Below are 19809 nucleotides of genomic sequence, written 5' to 3'. Positions count from 1 at the left end.
TCTTTATGCTTAGTGGCCCATTTCAGAGTCCTTTATATATTGATTTACCGGGTTACTTTTAGGATTTTGACGCTACTTTGAATAACTTTATATACTGCTGCTGGATATCTTGACCTATAAATATATGCGAAAGACTATTTAATAAATGATTTATATTTTGTATAAACTAATAACATTATTAACATCATTGTTATCATTAATCACTTTTGGCAAATAATCTCAGAGTGCATTTTGTTTTATTTTCTGACGTTTGCCTTTATTGTGTTTCTGTGTTTCAGCCGAAGTGGTGGAGGAGAGAGTGGAGAGGCCGTTCGAGAAGATAGAGAGAGAACGGGAGAGAGAGAAAGAGAAAGAGCGGGAGAGGGAACGAGAGAGAGACCGAGACAGGGAGGAGGTGAGGGAGAGAGACCGGAGGAAGCCCAGGAGGGAGGAAATAGCTCCGTACAGCAAGAACAAAAGAGGTAAAGCTTACATCTTTATCATAAAACACAAACACTTTCAAAGTGATGTTTCTTACGTACATGGATCTAACATACTCACTGTCCTTCAGGGAGAAAAGAAGATGAGATGGACCCCATGGATCCCAGTGCTTACTCTGATGCCCCGAGGTACAGTATATTTACAACCTAGAGCACTCCACAAAATGACTATGCCACTTCCATGTAATTGGTAGAGACAGATGGCATACAATAAAAGCATTAGAGGCTGGAATATTGTGACTTTCAGGCTCGAAAAACTCTACTATTCCCACAATGCAATTTAATACGTCTTCCCATTAAACCCTTCCTGCCTGGTAAACGTCATCTTGATTCAAACTCTACTTCCACAGGCTTTTGCTGATAAATAGTCTCCAGGGCCAAAATGAATTATTTTGACCAAGCTTCTCCAGAGTCTAAGAAAAAGTATTTTAGCGTGCAGAACTCAGGAGTTGTTGTTCCGTTTAAAGCACCCGTGTCATGCTTTTCTGGTTATTACCCGTCCCCTTGTGTTATGAAGGTTGTTCTGCATGTGAACGGTCTGCAGAGTCACAAACCCTCAAAGTACACCCTGTAGTGAGTAAAACTCTAACACAGAGAAGACCTGTCTGTGCTGCCCCAGAACGCCTCGTTGGAGATTTCTCTTTTTCTTCCTGGGTAGTGACGTGCCCATATCCAAATGGACCAATCCGTGGAGCCGTTACGGACTTCCTCACACACACTCAATCTTTTCTCAGTAGCAGCTCCGCCGATTTCTCCTCCCTGAGACGGCGGGACGCGGCGAGGCTATGAGTCGGTGTGTGTGAACACACACACACCGACTCACAGCCAGGCTGCGGGTGTGTGTGTTCGGGCTGGGTTTCGCTGTGTCTCGCAGACGGCCACTGGGCTCATAGGGAGGGGGGGCAGGAGCCAACCAAGGTAACCCCCCCCTTATCACCTGAATCTCCTCCTAGAGCACCATTGAGTTCTTTGTAACCAAATCTCTCTCAGAGGGGCGTGGGGAGGGGCTCCTTATTTTCATCTAAAGTAACAGACAGAGAATCAGCACTTTGGAAACAGGGCTGAAACAGAGGGGATTATGGGTAATGCTGCAATGATCAGTTTGGTGTTTCAGCCAATCAGAGACAGATTCTGGATATATCTGAGACCTGTAATATGTTGATGAAAAACAGTATAATAGGGGACCTTTAATTTAAACAAGCATTTTTCTCTACAGGGGCAATTGGTCGACTGGCCTGCCGAAGCGTAATGAGGCGAAGACGGGGGCCGACACCACGGCGGCGGGGCCTCTGTTCCAGCAGCGGCCGTACCCGAGTCCAGGGGCCGTGCTACGAGCTAACGCAGCTAACCAAATCCCCAAAGAGTAACAACGCACAGATCTACGGTGTACAGTTTGTCTTCCTTTGGCCGTTACAGACGTTTAGTTTTCATTCTTAAACCTGTGTCTGGAGTTAAAGTGCATTGACGCTCGTGTTAGAACATTTGTAAATATGTGTTTTATATGACCTGTGTGACAGTGCCCCTTCATTTGCTAATAAACATTACTGTGACTTATTTTGGTTTGGTGATACATCTTGTAATAACATCTGTACAAATAAAGTTCTTGACACTGTTTTATTACAAAATTGCTTTAAAATTCACGATTTTTTTTTGTTGACAAGAAATAACATTAGAGGTGTGACGATGGGGGATATTTGAGTCAGTGGTCCGTCTCTCCTACGTACTGACAGATGATGTCATAATCCAGCATGAACACTTTCTCCTCGTGTCGGTCGAGCTGCACCATCGCACGGCACTTGTTCTTGTCCCGCTGGAGGATACGGCCCACCTGGAAAAACAAGAACACACACAGATTAGTAACCACACACACACAGATTAGTAACCACACACACACAGACAGACAGAGAGAAGACCCTCTGCTCACCTGTCCTCTGTGCTCGCCCAGGACAACCATTATAGACTCAGACTCGAGTTTGGGGATGATGGTTTCCAGCATGCCCTGCTTCACATCTGAAACCAAAAGAATTAACAGGTTTGTTAGAAAAATCTCCCTGGTCCCCGTCTTGATCTTCAATCTCAGGATCCATGTATCTGTGATCCTCTCCAGAAAGGAAGTAGTCATCACATACAGAGCATCAACTAGTTCCTGAACAGTGTCCTTCACATGCTGATGTCCAAGAGAGGGGCCGTTTCTCAATCTCGAGGATTCTGGCTTCCAAGCCAATATTTCAAGGATGCTACGTCATCGAGTGCCGCCGAAGGACTGTTCCAATCTCCAGCATACATGGAATTCCACCGAGGCCGCGTCCTTGGTTTGGGGGAAATTTCGAGGCTGCACACGGGTAGACTTTGCGTCCTTAAAATCCCCACAATGCTTTGCACACGGACCAATTTCAAAAACCCTTGCGGAGAATGGCTGAACCGACGCAGCACACATTGAAATGTAAGTATGTAGTGGCGTAGAACATGTTGGTAAATATGTTACTTTGTTACTTTATCACCAAAAAGGTGTTCCGTGAAAGTAAAGCAAGTTCATAATTAGATAGACATCGTGAGGTATTTATTTTCGGTACAGTTTATGTTGAAACCGTTAGAGTGGCACACTTGTTAGCCTGTTCCATTCTTCTTCGTTTTCCGAAGCCGTGGCTTGGAAGTATACTTGCTTCGTTTCTGAAGGAAGTGACTTGGAAGTACGCGACTACCAAGCCAGCATCCTCGAGATTGAGAAACACCCCGGGAGTTACACAGTCACAAGATGGAGGAATACCGGTTCTTCAAGGTAAATGATACATGATCCATACATGAACAAAATACTGACTTTTCTCTCAAAATCTGGACTTTTTTTTTAATGGTTATTCATATATTTTTTCCGCCACATCTGCAGCATATGTGAGACATGTTTTATTATGAATGTAGTCTTTATTAAAAGTATCGCTGACGACTCACCGTCTATCAGCCGCCCCTCGTCAGTTCGACAGATACAGGTTGATGCTGAGAGGACGTCCTCCACACACATCTATAAAGAAAACCTGATGTTAAGAACTATGACAGAAACCCTTCATTTGTAATCATTATAACTCATGATATCGTGCAAGATAGGGAAGACCCCTGGATATGAAACAACCATTTTTAGAGGTGTTTACATTCAACTACAACTGGAGAGCACCTTGCTTTTTTTGAATAGTATGTTTTTAACTCTTTATGTGTCAGAAAATCAAAGCCAATCAGACAAACATCATTCAGTGAAAGAATATAGGTCAAAGTAACTTGGTGAAGGTCTGGACGAGCTAAATGATAAACCTCCTGATGGTAATATGTGTAATGAGTACATGAACTAATACAAGATGCTCAGGTGTTACATCAGTACCTTAGAGTTGTAGTATTTGCCCCCTTTGAAGGATTTGTCTATGAAGCGAACCTTCAAATCCCTCTGGAGCCAGGAAGGGGGGGGCGGGGGTCGCCTCGCCTCTTTCACCGGAGGCTTGTCTCTACAGTGGAGAGAACATCAAACACACGGTTACTCAGAGAAAGCTTTATTAGCCGATAGATGGAAATGAGAAACATTGCAGTGAGGTCAAATGTGTACCTGTCCTGACTGGATTCTCTGTGTTTCCTCTTCCTCTCGTCTTTACTCCGGCTCTCCTTCTCCTCCTGTCTCTCCTTCTCCTTCTCCTTCTCCTTCTCTCGCTCCTTCTCCTTCTCCTTCTCTTTGTGGGCTCGACTGAGGCGAGCTGGAGAGCAGGAGAAAAATGTCAAATGTGGAAAACACAGAAGGCTTCTCAATTCTCTAATGTCCCCTCCTCGACTCCTATCCTCGACTCCTATCCTCGTGCCGCCCACAGGAGATGCGAGCGGAGGAGCCGAGGAAGCAGCAGGCGGTTAGAGAAATGAGAACTCCTCTCCTCTGAGCGGTCATTTTAAAGAGACGGCCATTAATGATGACAGGAGGCACAGCAGCCCTCTGTCTACGGCTTGAATTTTGAATTGAGCCGTCCCTTATAGATACTATCTCTCTACGTTAGTGAGACGGATCATTTGGCTCGGCTCCCAAACGGCTCTTCATTTTTACCACAGTTTACCACGGAGCCTCAGTTTTGCCGCTGCAAGGCTCCTGTGCTCGCAGCTCACGCGCGTGCGCCACTAGCACCCTCTAACAACCTCTTTGGACCATTTAGATACTTATTGAAAACAAGCTACAAAATGTAACACCTTGGAAAATGCCCTTTAATAGCCTTCATTTTCACTAAATTGATTTATCAACTTTTAATACTTTTTAAGACTCCGCGGACATACAAGAAATGTTAAAGAAAATATTAATTATATTTAGCCTCACACTAAAGCTATATTATTATTATAATATACAAGCTGCATTGTAAAAACTGTAACAATAATTAAAAAAAAAGAAAAAAAACGTAATCAGATTGCAACGGCCATTACGTGTAATTAAAAAAACTGAAATTGTCTTAATTGGATCGAATTAAAATGTTGACCTTTGATGACCTCTAACCGAATTCAGAGAAATGTAATCTAATATCAGCATCAAGACTATTTACCTTAAATGTTTACTTGTTAGAATGTATTTTTAGAGAGTGACTCACTGAGGTCTTTGCAGTTTTTCTCGTATTCTGTACGTCCCACCAGCTTCACAGCGTGCTGGCTGATGGTGGCAGACCGACCCCCGATGGCCAGCTTCACCACCACACGAGCGTTATCGGGGTCCAAGCCTTCAATCTGTGGCGGGAAATAAGGTTATTCAGTGGGAACACTAGTGTAAAAACAAAACATGAAGACTCCAATGCAGGGTGTCAAACAAACGGTGCGCCCGAGATTGACTTTTCAAAGTGTAAAAACTACTAGTTTGTATTCTTGTGTTTTAGTTGCTGTTATTTATAGGTTATTAGGCTGCTATGATTTTACTGGTCCGGTCTGCTTGCTGCAGAGATGGCAAAAGTACACAGATCCTTTACTCAAGTAGAAGTACAGATACTCGTGTTTAAAAATACTCTGGTGAAAGTTGAAGTACTGACTAAACTTCTTTACTCAAGTCAAAGTAAAGAGGCTTTGAAATGTAACCCTTCCGTAGGAAGTAGAAAGTACAGGTATTTGAGTTCAACATGTAAGAAGTAGAAAGTACAGGTATTTGAGTTCAACATGTAAGAAGTAGAAAGTACAGGTATTTGAGTTCAACATGTAAGAAGTAGAAAGTACAGGTATTTGAGTTCAACATGTAAGAAGTAGAAAGTACAGGTATTTGTGTTCAACATGTAAGAAGTAGAAAGTACAGGTATTTGTGTTCAACATGTAAGAAGTAGAAAGTACAGGTATTTGAGTTCAACATGTAAGAAGTAGAAAGTACAGGTATTTGAGTTCAACATGTAAGAAGTAGAAAGTACAGGTATTTGTGTTCAACATGTAAGAAGTAGAAAGTACAGGTATTTGAGTTCAACATGTAAGAAGTAGAAAGTACAGGTATTTGAGTTCAACATGTAAGAAGTAGAAAGTACAGGTATTTGAGTTCAACATGTAAGAAGTAGAAAGTACAGGTATTTGAGTTCAACATGTAAGAAGTAGAAAGTACAGGTATTTGAGTTCAACATGTAAGAAGTAGAAAGTACAGGTATTTGTGTTCAACATGTAAGAAGTAGAAAGTACAGGTATTTGTGTTCAACATGTAAGAAGTAGAAAGTACAGGTATTTGTGTTCAAAGTGTAAGAAGTAGAAAGTACAGGTATTTGGGTTCAACGTGTAAGAAGTAGAAAGTACAGGTATTTGTGTTCAACATGTAAGAAGTAGAAAGTACAGGTATTTGTGTTCAACATGTAAGAAGTAGAAAGTACAGGTATTTGTGTTCAAAGTGTAAGAAGTAGAAAGTACAGGTATTTGGGTTCAACATGTAAGAAGTAGAAAGTACAGGTATTTGGGTTCAACATGTAAGAAGTAGAAAGTACAGGTATTTGTGTTCAACATGTAAGAAGTAGAAAGTACAGGTATTTGTGTTCAACATGTAAGAAGTAGAAAGTACAGGTATTTGTGTTCAACATGTAAGAAGTAGAAAGTACAGGTATTTGTGTTCAACATGTAGGAAGTAGAAAGTACAGGTATTTGTGTTCAACATGTAGGAAGTAGAAAGTACAGGTATTTGTGTTCAACATGTAAGAAGTAGAAAGTACAGGTATTTGTGTTCAACATGTAAGAAGTAGAAAGTACAGGTATTTGGGTTCAACATGTAAGAAGTAGAAAGTACAGGTATTTGAGTTCAACATGTAAGAAGTAGAAAGTACAGGTATTTGAGTTCAACATGTAAGAAGTAGAAAGTACAGGTATTGGGTTCAACGTGTAAGAAGTAGAAAGTACAGGTATTTGTGTTCAACATGTAAGAAGTAGAAAGTTCAGGTATTTGAGTTCAACATGTAAGAAGTAGAAAGTACAGGTATTTGTGTTCAACATGTAAGAAGTAGAAAGTACAGGTATTTGTGTTCAACATGTAAGAAGTAGAAAGTACAGGTATTTGTGTTCAACATGTAAGAAGTAGAAAGTACAGGTATTTGTGTTCAACATGTAAGAAGTAGAAAGTACAGGTATTTGGGTTCAACATGTAAGAAGTAGAAAGTACAGGTATTTGAGTTCAACATGTAAGAAGTAGAAAGTACAGGTATTTGAGTTCAACATGCGAGAAGTAGAAAGTACAGGTATTTGAGTTCAACATGTGAGAAGTAGAAAGTACAGGTATTTGTGTTCAACATGTAAGAAGTAGAAAGTACAGGTATTTGAGTTCAACATGTAAGAAGTAGAAAGTACAGGTATTTGAGTTCAACATGCGAGAAGTAGAAAGTACAGGTATGTGTGTTCAACATGTAAGAAGTAGAAAGTACAGGTATTTGGGTTCAACATGTGAGAAGTAGAAAGTACAGGTATTTGGGTTCAACATGTGAGAAGTAGAAAGTACAGGTATTTGGGTTCAACATGTGAGAAGTAGAAAGTACAGGTATTTGGGTTCAACATGTGAGAAGTAGAAAGTACAGGTATTTGAGTTCAACATGTGAGAAGTAGAAAGTACAGGTATTTGAGTTCAACATGTAAGAAGTAGAAAGTACAGGTATTTGTGTTCAACATGTAAGAAGTGGAAAGTACAGGTATTTGAGTTCAACATGTAAGAAGTAGAAAGTACAGGTATTTGAGTTCAACATGTAAGAAGTAGAAAGTACAGGTATTTGAGTTCAACATGTAAGAAGTAGAAAGTACAGGTATTTGAGTTCAACATGCAAGAAGTAGAAAGTACAGGTATTTGAGTTCAACATGTAAGAAGTAGAAAGTACAGGTATTTGTGTTCAACATGTAAGAAGTAGAAAGTACAGGTATTTGAGTTCAACATGTAAGAAGTAGAAAGTACAGGTATTTGAGTTCAACATGTAAGAAGTAGAAAGTACAGGTATTTGTGTTCAACATGTAAGAAGTAGAAAGTACAGGTATTTGGGTTCAACATGTAAGAAGTAGAAAATACAGGTATTTGAGTTCAACATGTAAGAAGTAGAAAGTACAGGTATTTGAGTTCAACATGTAAGAAGTAGAAAGTACAGGTATTTGTGTTCAACATGTAAGAAGTAGAAAGTACAGGTATTTGGGTTCAACATGTAAGAAGTAGAAAATACAGGTATTTGAGTTCAACATGTAAGAAGTAGAAAGTACAGGTATTTGTGTTCAACATGTAAGAAGTAGAAAGTACAGGTATTTAAGTTCAACATGTAAGAAGTAGAAAATACAGGTATTTGAGTTCAACATGTAAGAAGTAGAAAATACAGGTATTTGAGTTCAACATGTAAGAAGTAGAAAGTACAGGTATTTGTGTTCAACATGTAAGAAGTAGAAAGTACAGGTATTTGTGTTCAACATGTAAGAAGTAGAAAGTACAGGTATTTGAGTTCAACATGTAAGAAGTAGAAAGTACAGGTATTTGAGTTCAACATGCAAGAAGTAGAAAGTACAGGTATTTGAGTTCAACATGTAAGAAGTAGAAAGTACAGGTATTTGAGTTCAACATGTAAGAAGTAGAAAGTACAGGTATTTGTGTTCAACATGTAAGAAGTAGAAAGTACAGGTATTTGAGTTCAACATGTAAGAAGTAGAAAGTACAGGTATTTGAGTTCAACATGTAAGAAGTAGAAAGTACAGGTATTTGAGTTCAACATGCAAGAAGTAGAAAGTACAGGTATTGGGTTCAACATGTAAGAAGTAGAAAGTACAGGTATTTGTGTTCAACATGTAAGAAGTAGAAAGTACAGGTATTTGTGTTCAACTTGTAAGAAGTAGAAAGTACAGGTATTTGTGTTCAACATGTAAGAAGTAGAAAGTACAGGTATTTGTGTTCAACTTGTAAGAAGTAGAAAGTACAGGTATTTGTGTTCAACATGTAAGAAGTAGAAAGTACAGGTATTTGTGTTCAACATGTAAGAAGTAGAAAGTACAGGTATTTGTGTTCAACATGTAGGAAGTAGAAAGTACAGGTATTTGGGTTCAACATGTAAGAAGTAGAAAGTACAGGTATTTGTGTTCAACATGTAGGAAGTAGAAAGTACAGGTATTTGTGTTCAACATGTAGGAAGTAGAAAGTACAGGTATTTGTGTTCAACATGTAGGAAGTAGAAAGTACAGGTATTTGTGTTCAACATGTAGGAAGTAGAAAGTACAGGTATTTGTGTTCAACATGTAGGAAGTAGAAAGTACAGGTATTTGTGTTCAACATGTAAGAAGTAGAAAGTACAGGTATTTGTGTTCAACTTGTAAGAAGTAGAAAGTACAGGTATTTGTGTTCAACATGTAAGAAGTAGAAAGTACAGGTATTTGTGTTCAACATGTAAGAAGTAGAAAGTACAGGTATTTGTGTTCAACATGTAGGAAGTAGAAAGTACAGGTATTTGGGTTCAACATGTAAGAAGTAGAAAGTACAGGTATTTGAGTTCAACATGTAAGAAGTAGAAAGTACAGGTATTTGAGTTCAACATGTAAGAAGTAGAAAGTACAGGTATTTGGGTTCAACGTGTAAGAAGTAGAAAGTACAGGTATTTGTGTTCAACATGTAAGAAGTAGAAAGTTCAGGTATTTGAGTTCAACATGTAAGAAGTAGAAAGTACAGGTATTTGTGTTCAACATGTAAGAAGTAGAAAGTACAGGTATTTGTGTTCAACATGTAAGAAGTAGAAAGTACAGGTATTTGTGTTCAACATGTAAGAAGTAGAAAGTACAGGTATTTGTGTTCAACATGTAAGAAGTAGAAAGTACAGGTATTTGTGTTCAACATGTAAGAAGTAGAAAGTACAGGTATTTGGGTTCAACATGTAAGAAGTAGAAAGTACAGGTATTTGAGTTCAACATGTAAGAAGTAGAAAGTACAGGTATTGAGTTCAACATGCGAGAAGTAGAAAGTACAGGTATTTGAGTTCAACATGTAAGAAGTAGAAAGTACAGGTATTTGTGTTCAACATGTAAGAAGTAGAAAGTACAGGTATTTGAGTTCAACATGTAAGAAGTAGAAAGTACAGGTATTTGTGTTCAACATGCGAGAAGTAGAAAGTACAGGTATGTGTGTTCAACATGTGAGAAGTAGAAAGTACAGGTATTTGGGTTCAACATGTGAGAAGTAGAAAGTACAGGTATTTGGGTTCAACATGTGAGAAGTAGAAAGTACAGGTATTTGGGTTCAACATGTGAGAAGTAGAAAGTACAGGTATTTGAGTTCAACATGTGAGAAGTAGAAAGTACAGGTATTTGAGTTCAACATGTAAGAAGTAGAAAGTACAGGTATTTGTGTTCAACATGTAAGAAGTGGAAAGTACAGGTATTTGAGTTCAACATGTAAGAAGTAGAAAGTACAGGTATTTGAGTTCAACATGTAAGAAGTAGAAAGTACAGGTATTTGTGTTCAACATGTAAGAAGTAGAAAGTACAGGTATTTGAGTTCAACATGCAAGAAGTAGAAAGTACAGGTATTTGAGTTCAACATGTAAGAAGTAGAAAGTACAGGTATTTGGGTTCAACATGTAAGAAGTAGAAAGTACAGGTATTTGAGTTCAACATGTAAGAAGTAGAAAGTACAGGTATTTGAGTTCAACATGTAAGAAGTAGAAAGTACAGGTATTTGTGTTCAACATGTAAGAAGTAGAAAGTACAGGTATTTGTGTTCAACATGCAAGAAGTAGAAAGTACAGGTATTTGGGTTCAACATGTAAGAAGTAGAAAGTACAGGTATTTGAGTTCAACATGTAAGAAGTAGAAAGTACAGGTATTTGAGTTCAACATGTAAGAAGTAGAAAGTACAGGTATTTGTGTTCAACATGTAAGAAGTAGAAAGTACAGGTATTTGTGTTCAACATGTAAGAAGTAGAAAGTACAGGTATTTGTGTTCAACATGTAAGAAGTAGAAAGTACAGGTATTTGGGTTCAACATGTAAGAAGTAGAAAGTACAGGTATTTGGGTTCAACATGTAAGAAGTAGAAAGTACAGGTATTTGTGTTCAACATGTAAGAAGTAGAAAGTACAGGTATTTGGGTTCAACATGTAAGAAGTAGAAAGTACAGGTATTTGAGTTCAACATGTAAGAAGTAGAAAGTACAGGTATTTGAGTTCAACATGTAAGAAGTAGAAAGTACAGGTATTTGTGTTCAACATGTAAGAAGTAGAAAGTACAGGTATTTGTGTTCAACATGTAAGAAGTAGAAAGTACAGGTATTTGTGTTCAACATGTAAGAAGTAGAAAGTACAGGTATTTGGGTTCAACATGTAAGAAGTAGAAAGTACAGGTATTTGGGTTCAACATGTAAGAAGTAGAAAGTACAGGTATTTGTGTTCAACATGTAAGAAGTAGAAAGTACAGGTATTTGGGTTCAACATGTAAGAAGTAGAAAGTACAGGTATTTGGGTTCAACATGTAAGAAGTAGAAAGTACAGGTATTTGAGTTCAACATGCAAGAAGTAGAAAGTACAGGTATTTGTGTTCAACATGTAAGAAGTAGAAAGTACAGGTATTTGTGTTCAACATGTAAGAAGTAGAAAGTACAGGTATTTGAGTTCAACATGTAAGAAGTAGAAAGTACAGGTATTTGAGTTCAACATGCAAGAAGTAGAAAGTACAGGTATTTGGGTTCAACATGTAAGAAGTAGAAAGTACAGGTATTTGAGTTCAACATGTAAGAAGTAGAAAGTACAGGTATTTGAGTTCAACATGTGAGAAGTAGAAAGTACAGGTATTTGAGTTCAACATGTAAGAAGTAGAAAGTACAGGTATTTGAGTTCAACATGTAAGAAGTAGAAAGTACAGGTATTTGGGTTCAACATGTAAGAAGTAGAAAGTACAGGTATTTGAGTTCAACATGTAAGAAGTAGAAAGTACAGGTATTTGTGTTCAACATGTAAGAAGTAGAAAGTTCAGGTATTTGAGTTCAACATGCAAGAAGTAGAAAGTACAGGTATTTGGGTTCAACATGTGAGAAGTAGAAAGTACAAGTATTTGAGTTCAACATGTAAGAAGTAGAAAGTACAGGTATTTGAGTTCAACATGTAAGAAGTAGAAAGTACAGGTATTTGGGTTCAACATGTGAGAAGTAGAAAGTACAGGTATTTGAGTTCAACATGTGAGAAGTAGAAAGTACAGGTATTTGAGTTCAACATGTAAGAAGTAGAAAGTACAGGTATTTGTGTTCAACATGTAAGAAGTAGAAAGTACAGGTATTTGAGTTCAACATGCAAGAAGTAGAAAGTACAGGTATTTGAGTTCAACATGTAAGAAGTAGAAAGTACAGGTATTTGTGATCAACATGTAAGAAGTAGAAAGTACAGGTATTTGAGTTCAACATGTAAGAAGTAGAAAGTACAGGTATTTGTGTTCAACATGTAAGAAGTAGAAAGTACAGGTATTTGAGTTCAACATGTAAGAAGTAGAAAGTACAGGTATTTGAGTTCAACATGTAAGAAGTAGAAAGTACAGGTATTTGTGTTCAACATGTAAGAAGTAGAAAGTTCAGGTATTTGAGTTCAACATGTGAGAAGTAGAAAGTACAGGTATTTGTGTTCAACATGTGAGAAGTAGAAAGTAAAAAGTAGTCAGAAAAATAAGTAGTGGAGTAAAGTACTGATACCAGAACAATGTACTTAAGTACAGTAACAAAGTATCTGTACTCCACTACTTCCCACCTCTGGCTTGCTGTATGGAGCCTCTGAACTAAAATGAGGGCATGTCAACAGGTTATAGATGTTGCAGATGTTGCAGATGAAGCGTACCTTGCCGTACAGTTCTTTGTGGGCCCCTGACTGCACCAGCACGAAGCCCCCGGGTCCCATCACCAGCTCCTCCTCCTTCTCCCTCTCCTCACCGGGCTTGGGGGGGCGCTTGTGTTTGGTGGGCTCCAGGTCCTTTATGGCGGCACGATCGGCACCCAGACCCAGACCTTTGGGGCGGAGCTGGCTCTCGATCGGCATCACATGCCTGAGCAGACAGAAGCAACAGAGTGGATCAATAAACAGAGAGACAGACATGTGCAGGAGAGCGGGGGGATCACATTCACGCATATGAATGTGATCCTGTCAATGCTTCTCCTTTGGGATCATAGTTGACTGTTATCAGGGCTTTTGTACAGTTGCGATCTACATTATAACTGCAGGTAAATGTGGTAAACATTCATATTTCACTAGTTGTAACACAGTGGAAATGAGGGCTGCTCGATTATGGCAAAAATCATAATCAGGATTATTTTTGGTCAATAATTGATATCACGATTATTAAAAACGATTATCCATTTACTTTGAAAACATCCATTTATTGAAGAAAAAATGTTGAACAGTATGTTTTTAACAGTTGATTACCCTGAACTTTAAGTTTAATTCAACTGAAAAACCAAGAAAAAATGTCTTTAAAAAAATATATATCGTTTTATTTTGTTGTTTTCGTAATCGTTGCACGCCGACATCGAGATTAAAATACGATTAATTGCACAGCCCTAGTGGAAATACATTCATCATCCAGATCTGAATGAAAATAAACGTACATTTCTTCAGAATTAAGAAATTCCAACACCAATTTAATTTATATTCAACCTTGGGAAGAAACTAATTATTATTTGTATTATAGATTAGTCAATAAGGTATTTTAAGTATATTTAATGTGAAAGGGAATATTAAAAAAAGCCCATCACATTGTCTGAGAGCTCACGATGAAGTCTTTAAATATCGATAACAGTCCAAAACGGAAAGATAATTGGTTTTTAAAAACATGAAACTTTCAGAAATGTATCATTTGACGTTGCCCTTCTGATACATTCTTCAGGCATGTCTTCGAACACCACAGTGGTGCAAGTGAAGTGTGCATTTAAATGAGTAGAGGAAGTAGTAAGGCATCCGTTTGTGTCTTACTGTTTGAAGGTGCGTCCGATGCCTTCCTCTTTGTTCCAGCCCATCCCTTTCAGCATGGCGATCCCATACGCCTCCACAGGAACACACGCATAGTCCGCCTCTGTCGACTGACCAACACAGAGTCACATGGTGTTCACTTCGATACAAAACCGTGACACATTTCAATAAACAATACGGTGGGGGAAACTTCTGCAGCAATAGGAGTCCGGACTCAGAGAGACACGAGGAGAGCTGGAGCTTTGATGGCAAACACTGACGGTTTATTTGGAGCTTCGGCCGGAGAATTCACACGACCTGTCACGCAATCAATCCTGAAGAGCCCTCCTGTGGCTCCAGGTTTTAACTAGAGAGTAATAATCAACATTCTTCAATAGATAGACCAAACAGCTGAGGACACTGAATCACAGTTGTTGTCGCTTATGGCTCGAGGTCATCTCCACCCCGAGAAGGAGCTGCCCCTCCTCAAGAGAGATGGCAGCAATACCCAAGGCCGTAGACCTACGCTATGGGGAAGGAGAAAACTATGAGCTGTGTCAAAGGTTGAAAACCTAAGCAAATGATTCCCCAACAAATACCATTTTCAATGAGGAAATATGTAAATATAGGGAAATAAAGAGTAAATAAATGCATTTGTGTTCTTATGGAACAGAGAACAGCAGCATCAACAATGATTCAAACTTCCCTACATGCATGCAGCACCATCTCCTTTATGAAGCAGGGTTTCATGCATCAGTGCCTCCAGGATTCACACACAATCGAATAAGAAGCAACTAAATGGAAAAGTGAATTTTCCTTTTCCATTTAAAAACCTTGAAACTAATTGGGAGGTATTCACCATTCTTATCATTTGGGTGCAACGTTTCCTAATAAACCTCCTATTAGGACCCAACACTCTAAATCACTTCTGCAAGACCACACCACGAGCAAAGCTGCGTCGTAGAGAAAGGAATGGAGAAAGCGCAGATACTAACGAAGATCTGATGTGTGTAAAATATTTAAAATGTATCCAAAAATCCACTTGACAACACAGAGTATGATATCTTCTTAAGCATCGGGACACACACATCAAATGCTAAAAAACTAGGAAAAACAGACGCATTTAAACGTGTTTTGGTGCTAAATGCGGTGCTTATGTAACGGTTGAGTTGTGCAGTGACAGAGAGAAGCGCCGTGTGATGCCGCTCTTACTCAGCCGTTTGGCCCCAGGCTGTCAGACTCAGCCGGGCCCCAGCGGCCCCCGTTCAGAGCCGAGCGACGGCCCCGCTCCTCTGAGGGAAGCCTGGGGTCCACGCTCACTGAACAGCCTGCATTTCAATGAGCTCGGGGCCACAGACTGACAGTTCTTCTGCAGTGACACGGAGCAGAGCCGGGGTGACAGAGACGAGGCGTTCGAGGCGTCTCGGTGAACACAGGACGTCTGATTGGCTGCCTGCGTGTCTCTGGGGAGAGTGTGGACGCCTCTCTGCCACCCTGTCCTGACATCAGAGGTTTCTCTCCGTTGACCGTCAGCACTTTCACACACTCAGATTTCAACCAGAGTCGCCAGTCTACCGGATTTTTCTGAACCGTCAGGAGTTTTCATATTCTCACTGAAATGCCTCTCCAGCAGATTTGATTGTGATCTTTACATCTGATAGCAGTTAGAAACATGTACAATTAGCCAAGAGCCTGAGAGCAATTCTCTCCTCAAACAACTGAACAATGCCCTGAAGCAAGGCATCACTAACAAGCTAAAAACAGAAAGACAACTATTAAACATAAAGGAAACTCCCAGGTGTGAGGATGTGCTTAAATGTTGATGTAGCGCTTTTCAAAGTGTGAGGCGCGCCTCCCCGGGGGGGGCGCCAGAGAGCTTCAGGGGAGGCGCAGCGTCAAAAATAAAAACGAAAAACAGTGAACAGTGTTAACTTCTGCGAGCGGCAACATGGATCGATTTTTCGTGAAGATTTACCGAAAGTGAGAGACAGCGGCAGAAAACGTGTCACTTGCAAACAGGTGACACACGATTAGGATCTGGAGAATCACAGAACGGCCGGCGGTTCGCTGACGGCCGGCACCGCCCTTCATTTTTTATGTTTTTAAAAACGGCATCATTGAAGTTGCGCTGACAGGCGACAGAGGTCCACCGTTTCCCCGCCGTTGACAGTTCACGAGCAACCCCCCCTGATGAAACGAAAATGTCTGACTTTGAAAACTTTTGTTCATTCATCCTCATTGATTTAAAATGTGTTGATTCATTTTAGCTTTCAGAACTTCAGTAGATTGCAAGAGGTCCATCCATCGCTTCAAAATATGGTCTTATTTCTACGGCAGTAAGTCAATGACTTGACTTGTTCTCTGTTCAAACACTAAAACATGAATATATTGAAATATACTGAGAGTACATTCCCAACACTTCAAACAGTGTATTCGAAGGAAAATGTATCGAGCAAGATTTCATCCAAAAGATAATATCAATAACGCTCTTTTCCCGATCAATCACTGAGTAAAGCAGCTGTTCTTTCTCTCACACAACACGTCTCCACTTACGGATTCAGGCCTCAGATCCACCTTCACATGGTCTCCGTCCTCGAAGCCCTCAGGGACTTGGTTCTGCATCAGCAGGGGGATGTAGAGGTTCAGGTTCTCTGCCTGAGGGCCGTTCTGCCATTCCTCCAGCTGCCTCCGAGAGTCTGCGAGACGAAAGTGGTCAATTATAACAAGCTTTTAATGAGAGTAGGGATGCTCCGATCGCCGGAATCAGTATCGGCCGATACCGATCGCCGATCCAATCGAGTGGGCGGGGCCTAAATGGGGATCTTCCATTTAAAGTGATGTTTAAAACTCAGTTAATGCTCATTCACTGGCGCTTCCACACACAACCAACATCATTATTACATTCAAATGAAGCACATTATTCAACTTTACATTAACTTTGGAGAATAACACGGGAGAAATCAGTCAGTATCTCATGCAGCTCACTGATCCAGTAACGAGTGACCCGAGAGTGAAGAATAAACATATGTATAACTAGTGTAGCTTGTTCCAGAGGTAGATCAAATAGCTAAGTGTGTTAGGTCTAACTCTCAGTGTGTCGCTCCGCTCACCGGTCCGTCTCAGCGGGCGGAGCTGCAGGGTTTCTGCTTCACACACCGCTATTTTACTGTCTTTTTCTGACACCTTAAAATACTGCCAGAGCGGTTAAGCCATTTTTAGACCCTCCAGAAAAACGCAATTCTGCGATCGCAGAATTTACCGCATAATCAGCAAAATGGCGCAGATTTTTTAAAAGGCCGCATATTTATCAAAAGGCGCTTAATCCCCGCATGTTTCCACACAAAGTTGAGGGGGAAAAAAGTTAACTCGTCTTGACGTGAAGTAGTGATGATGATGATGATGATGAAGATGATGATGATGCGACTTCATCAGCTCGCGCATCACAGAAGGTAAACAACACCGTAGAGTGAATGTGTGGAGCTCACACGAGAGAGAAAACACCAAGATGAACAAATATAATCCATCTCATTACCGACGAACATTTCTGCTAAAGCAGTACCCCGATGAAACTATTCTGCACCCCGTGCAACTGTGTGTTGGAGCATAAGAGAACATCGACGGTGACGACTCACTTTGATTCATTCAAACATTCGAAAATGGTTTCTGCTGCTGCGGACAAGAAAGCCAAACAACTCACGTTCACCGAGGCATCGACCTCCAAAACCCTTTCGAGGGCTACAAGAAACGAGATGAGTAGCCTACAAGATTGAAGCTGGTCAGATAACGAACAAGTAAATGAGAACAGAATGAGGCGGAGAAGTGTGTGTGTGTGTGTGTGTGTGTGTGTGTGTGTGTATGTGTGTGATTAAAATAGCCCTATTGCTTTTACAATAAATAAACATTGAATGTGTTTAATTGAATAGTAAAGGGGTTTAACGTTAGTGGCAGGTTGTGTGTGAGAGAGAATAAATAAGACAGCCCAATATTAAAAAATATATATTTTGCAACTTTCCGCAACTAACCGTAATTTCACCGCATAAAACCACATAAAAACCCCGCATGTTTAATCGCATAATCAAGGATTTTTGCCCGCGTTTTTCTGGAGGGTCTACATTTTGGCGAGCTTGTTTTGCAGCACACAGAGAAAAGTGTAAATGAGATGTATTGTGGGTAGTATTGGTTTCATTTACACACTTTACAGAAGATGCAGAAGCCTCTCATTTCAAGGAATCGTGAAGAGAACCACGGTTGTTTTTTTCAATTTGTTTGAAGTGATTAGCAGCATGTATTGTGTTCTGGATAGCATTATAATGATTAAGTGACACTTAACACAAGTCATTACCTGTTGAGGGCCTGTTTAAGCGTAATACTTTAATGTTATAAATAGCTTATAATAAAGTTAGTTACTACCCTTTTACTCAAGTAGTACTTTTACTTGCCTATATATACTTTTTAAGATTCTATTACCAGGGTACTGTTTCTATTTAATCTGCACCAACACTATTCTGAATACTTTACCTTCAGATAGATATTACAGGGCCAACAGAAAATCACAACGTCTATACAACTACATAATACAATATCTGGTATGCAATGGATTTATTCCAGGAGATGCTTTCGTATGACTTTAGTTTTGACTGTGCTTCATGATGTGTTAGCCGTTTTGTTAATCTGATCATGTAAGTGTATTAAATGTGTTCTGTTTGATGTGTCTTTGTAACTCTGTTTGAAAGTCTGTTGTTATTGTTATTATTCTCGATGTACCCACCTTCAATGAGCTCTTTGACGGCCTGGGACTCCACAGAGTCATTCTCCGGAGCAGCTTCCTGTGTTTTGGCTTCCTGTGTTTTGGCTTCAGTCGCTGCGCTCGGCTCGCCGGGCGCCGCTCGGTCCGCCCGGTGGTGCCAGCGGTTCTTCTGGATCAGAGGGATGATCAGCTCTTTGGGCTTCTCTGAGGGCTTGGTACTGCAGGGCAGTCAGGGAAAGACAATATTTAGTTAGTTACTGTGGCAAAATAATGTGTAAACTAATGTCACAAACTCATAACCAGGCGTGGGAAGTAACGGATTACATGTAACGGGATTAGTAATGAGGATACTCATACTTACAGTTACATCAAAATCAAATGACTGGTTAAATGGGGATTTTAGCAGGATTACAATGCGTTTTATAATAAAGAATGACATAGTATGGGTTGACGTAGTGTTTTTGCTTGTCATCTAGATTACTTTCATTTAATTTTATTTTCAAATGCAGTAGGTGGACACCTGTTTATTAAACAAACATACTTTGTTTGATGTTAATTGATGTGTGTAACAGCGTTTGTAAACTATACTATTCTGTAGGCCTAGCCCAAAAGGAGACATTTTGTATCCTAAATACTTTGGTAACTTTCTTCCTGACATCTTATTGATATTTCTTCTCTCTTGTGTTTCTTAGCATTGCATTGATACTGAGGTAATCCAAAACTAACGGAAAGTAATCAGATTGCTTTACTTTTTACGTGATTACGTTACTAATTACTTTTTTTTTAAACAGGTAACTACTTACTAATAATTGTATCATAATACATATAAAAAGTAACCCTCCCAACCTTGCTAATAACGTCTACTATTTAAAAACTAGCTAACTAAGCTAAATCCAACTGACACGTAAAACAGAATAAACGTTTATAGAACGTAACCGCTACGTTGATGCTAACATTCTATGTAAATAACCGGTATGTTAGCATTAGCATCCGCTCCTTACCTCTGCAACTCTTTCCCGTCAATTCCCGTCAAGAAATCTTTCTCCTCTCTTTCTGTCACTCCTTCCACAGAGGAAGGTTTGAATTTGCTAACTGTTTTAGTAAATCCAAAAGATAGCGGGGCTGGTTTTTTCTCTGTTTGGTCCTCAGGAACATCTTCCCCGTGCGACGCCATGATTGTTTGTGACCAAAACTGGTAGGTGAACGGT

At 39.6% G+C, this 19809-nt stretch overlaps 2 protein-coding genes across 2 annotated transcripts in view; one reads left to right on the top strand and one right to left on the bottom strand.

Moving 5' to 3' along the window:
- Nucleotides 1-2106, top strand: part of pqbp1 (polyglutamine binding protein 1) — a 7020-nt gene extending 4914 nt beyond the window's left edge. Inside the window, exons 5-7 of the mRNA XM_034241329.1 lie at nt 279-461; nt 551-608; nt 1696-2106. Of these exons, the coding sequence (XP_034097220.1) occupies nt 279-461; nt 551-608; nt 1696-1846 (392 nt within the window). The 3' untranslated portion in view covers nt 1847-2106. The remainder of the gene's footprint in view (nt 1-278; nt 462-550; nt 609-1695) is intronic.
- Nucleotides 2075-19809, bottom strand: gpkow (G patch domain and KOW motifs). Its single transcript, XM_034241328.1, has 11 exons — nt 19603-19809; nt 18623-18819; nt 16408-16550; nt 13879-13985; nt 12751-12955; nt 5078-5210; nt 4066-4210; nt 3847-3967; nt 3426-3495; nt 2404-2489; nt 2075-2307 (listed from the first exon to the last, which is right to left on the bottom strand). Exons 1-11 carry the CDS (start codon nt 19773-19775, stop codon nt 2179-2181), a joined length of 1509 nt encoding a protein of 502 aa, XP_034097219.1. The 5' UTR covers nt 19776-19809; the 3' UTR covers nt 2075-2178.

Source organism: Gymnodraco acuticeps, unplaced genomic scaffold (genome assembly GCF_902827175.1).
Source record: "Gymnodraco acuticeps unplaced genomic scaffold, fGymAcu1.1, whole genome shotgun sequence".
Taxonomy (NCBI): domain Eukaryota; kingdom Metazoa; phylum Chordata; class Actinopteri; order Perciformes; family Bathydraconidae; genus Gymnodraco; species Gymnodraco acuticeps.
The sequence above is the reverse complement of the archived record's forward strand: the minus strand, read 5'-3'. Positions and strand labels throughout refer to the sequence as shown.

Bases quoted from the DNA above. Each gene is read 5' to 3' on its own strand.
- gpkow (XM_034241328.1), bottom strand. From the start codon at position 19,775: ATGGCGTCGCACGGGGAAGATGTTCCTGAGGACCAAACAGAGAAAAAA. The intron at 13,986-16,407 runs GTAAGTGGAGAC...TGTGTTGGTCAG, and splicing joins TGGATCTGAGGCCTGAATCC to TCGACAGAGGCGGACTATGC. The intron at 4,211-5,077 runs GTGAGTCACTCT...CCTGCTCTCCAG, and splicing joins GAAAAACTGCAAAGACCTCA to CTCGCCTCAGTCGAGCCCAC.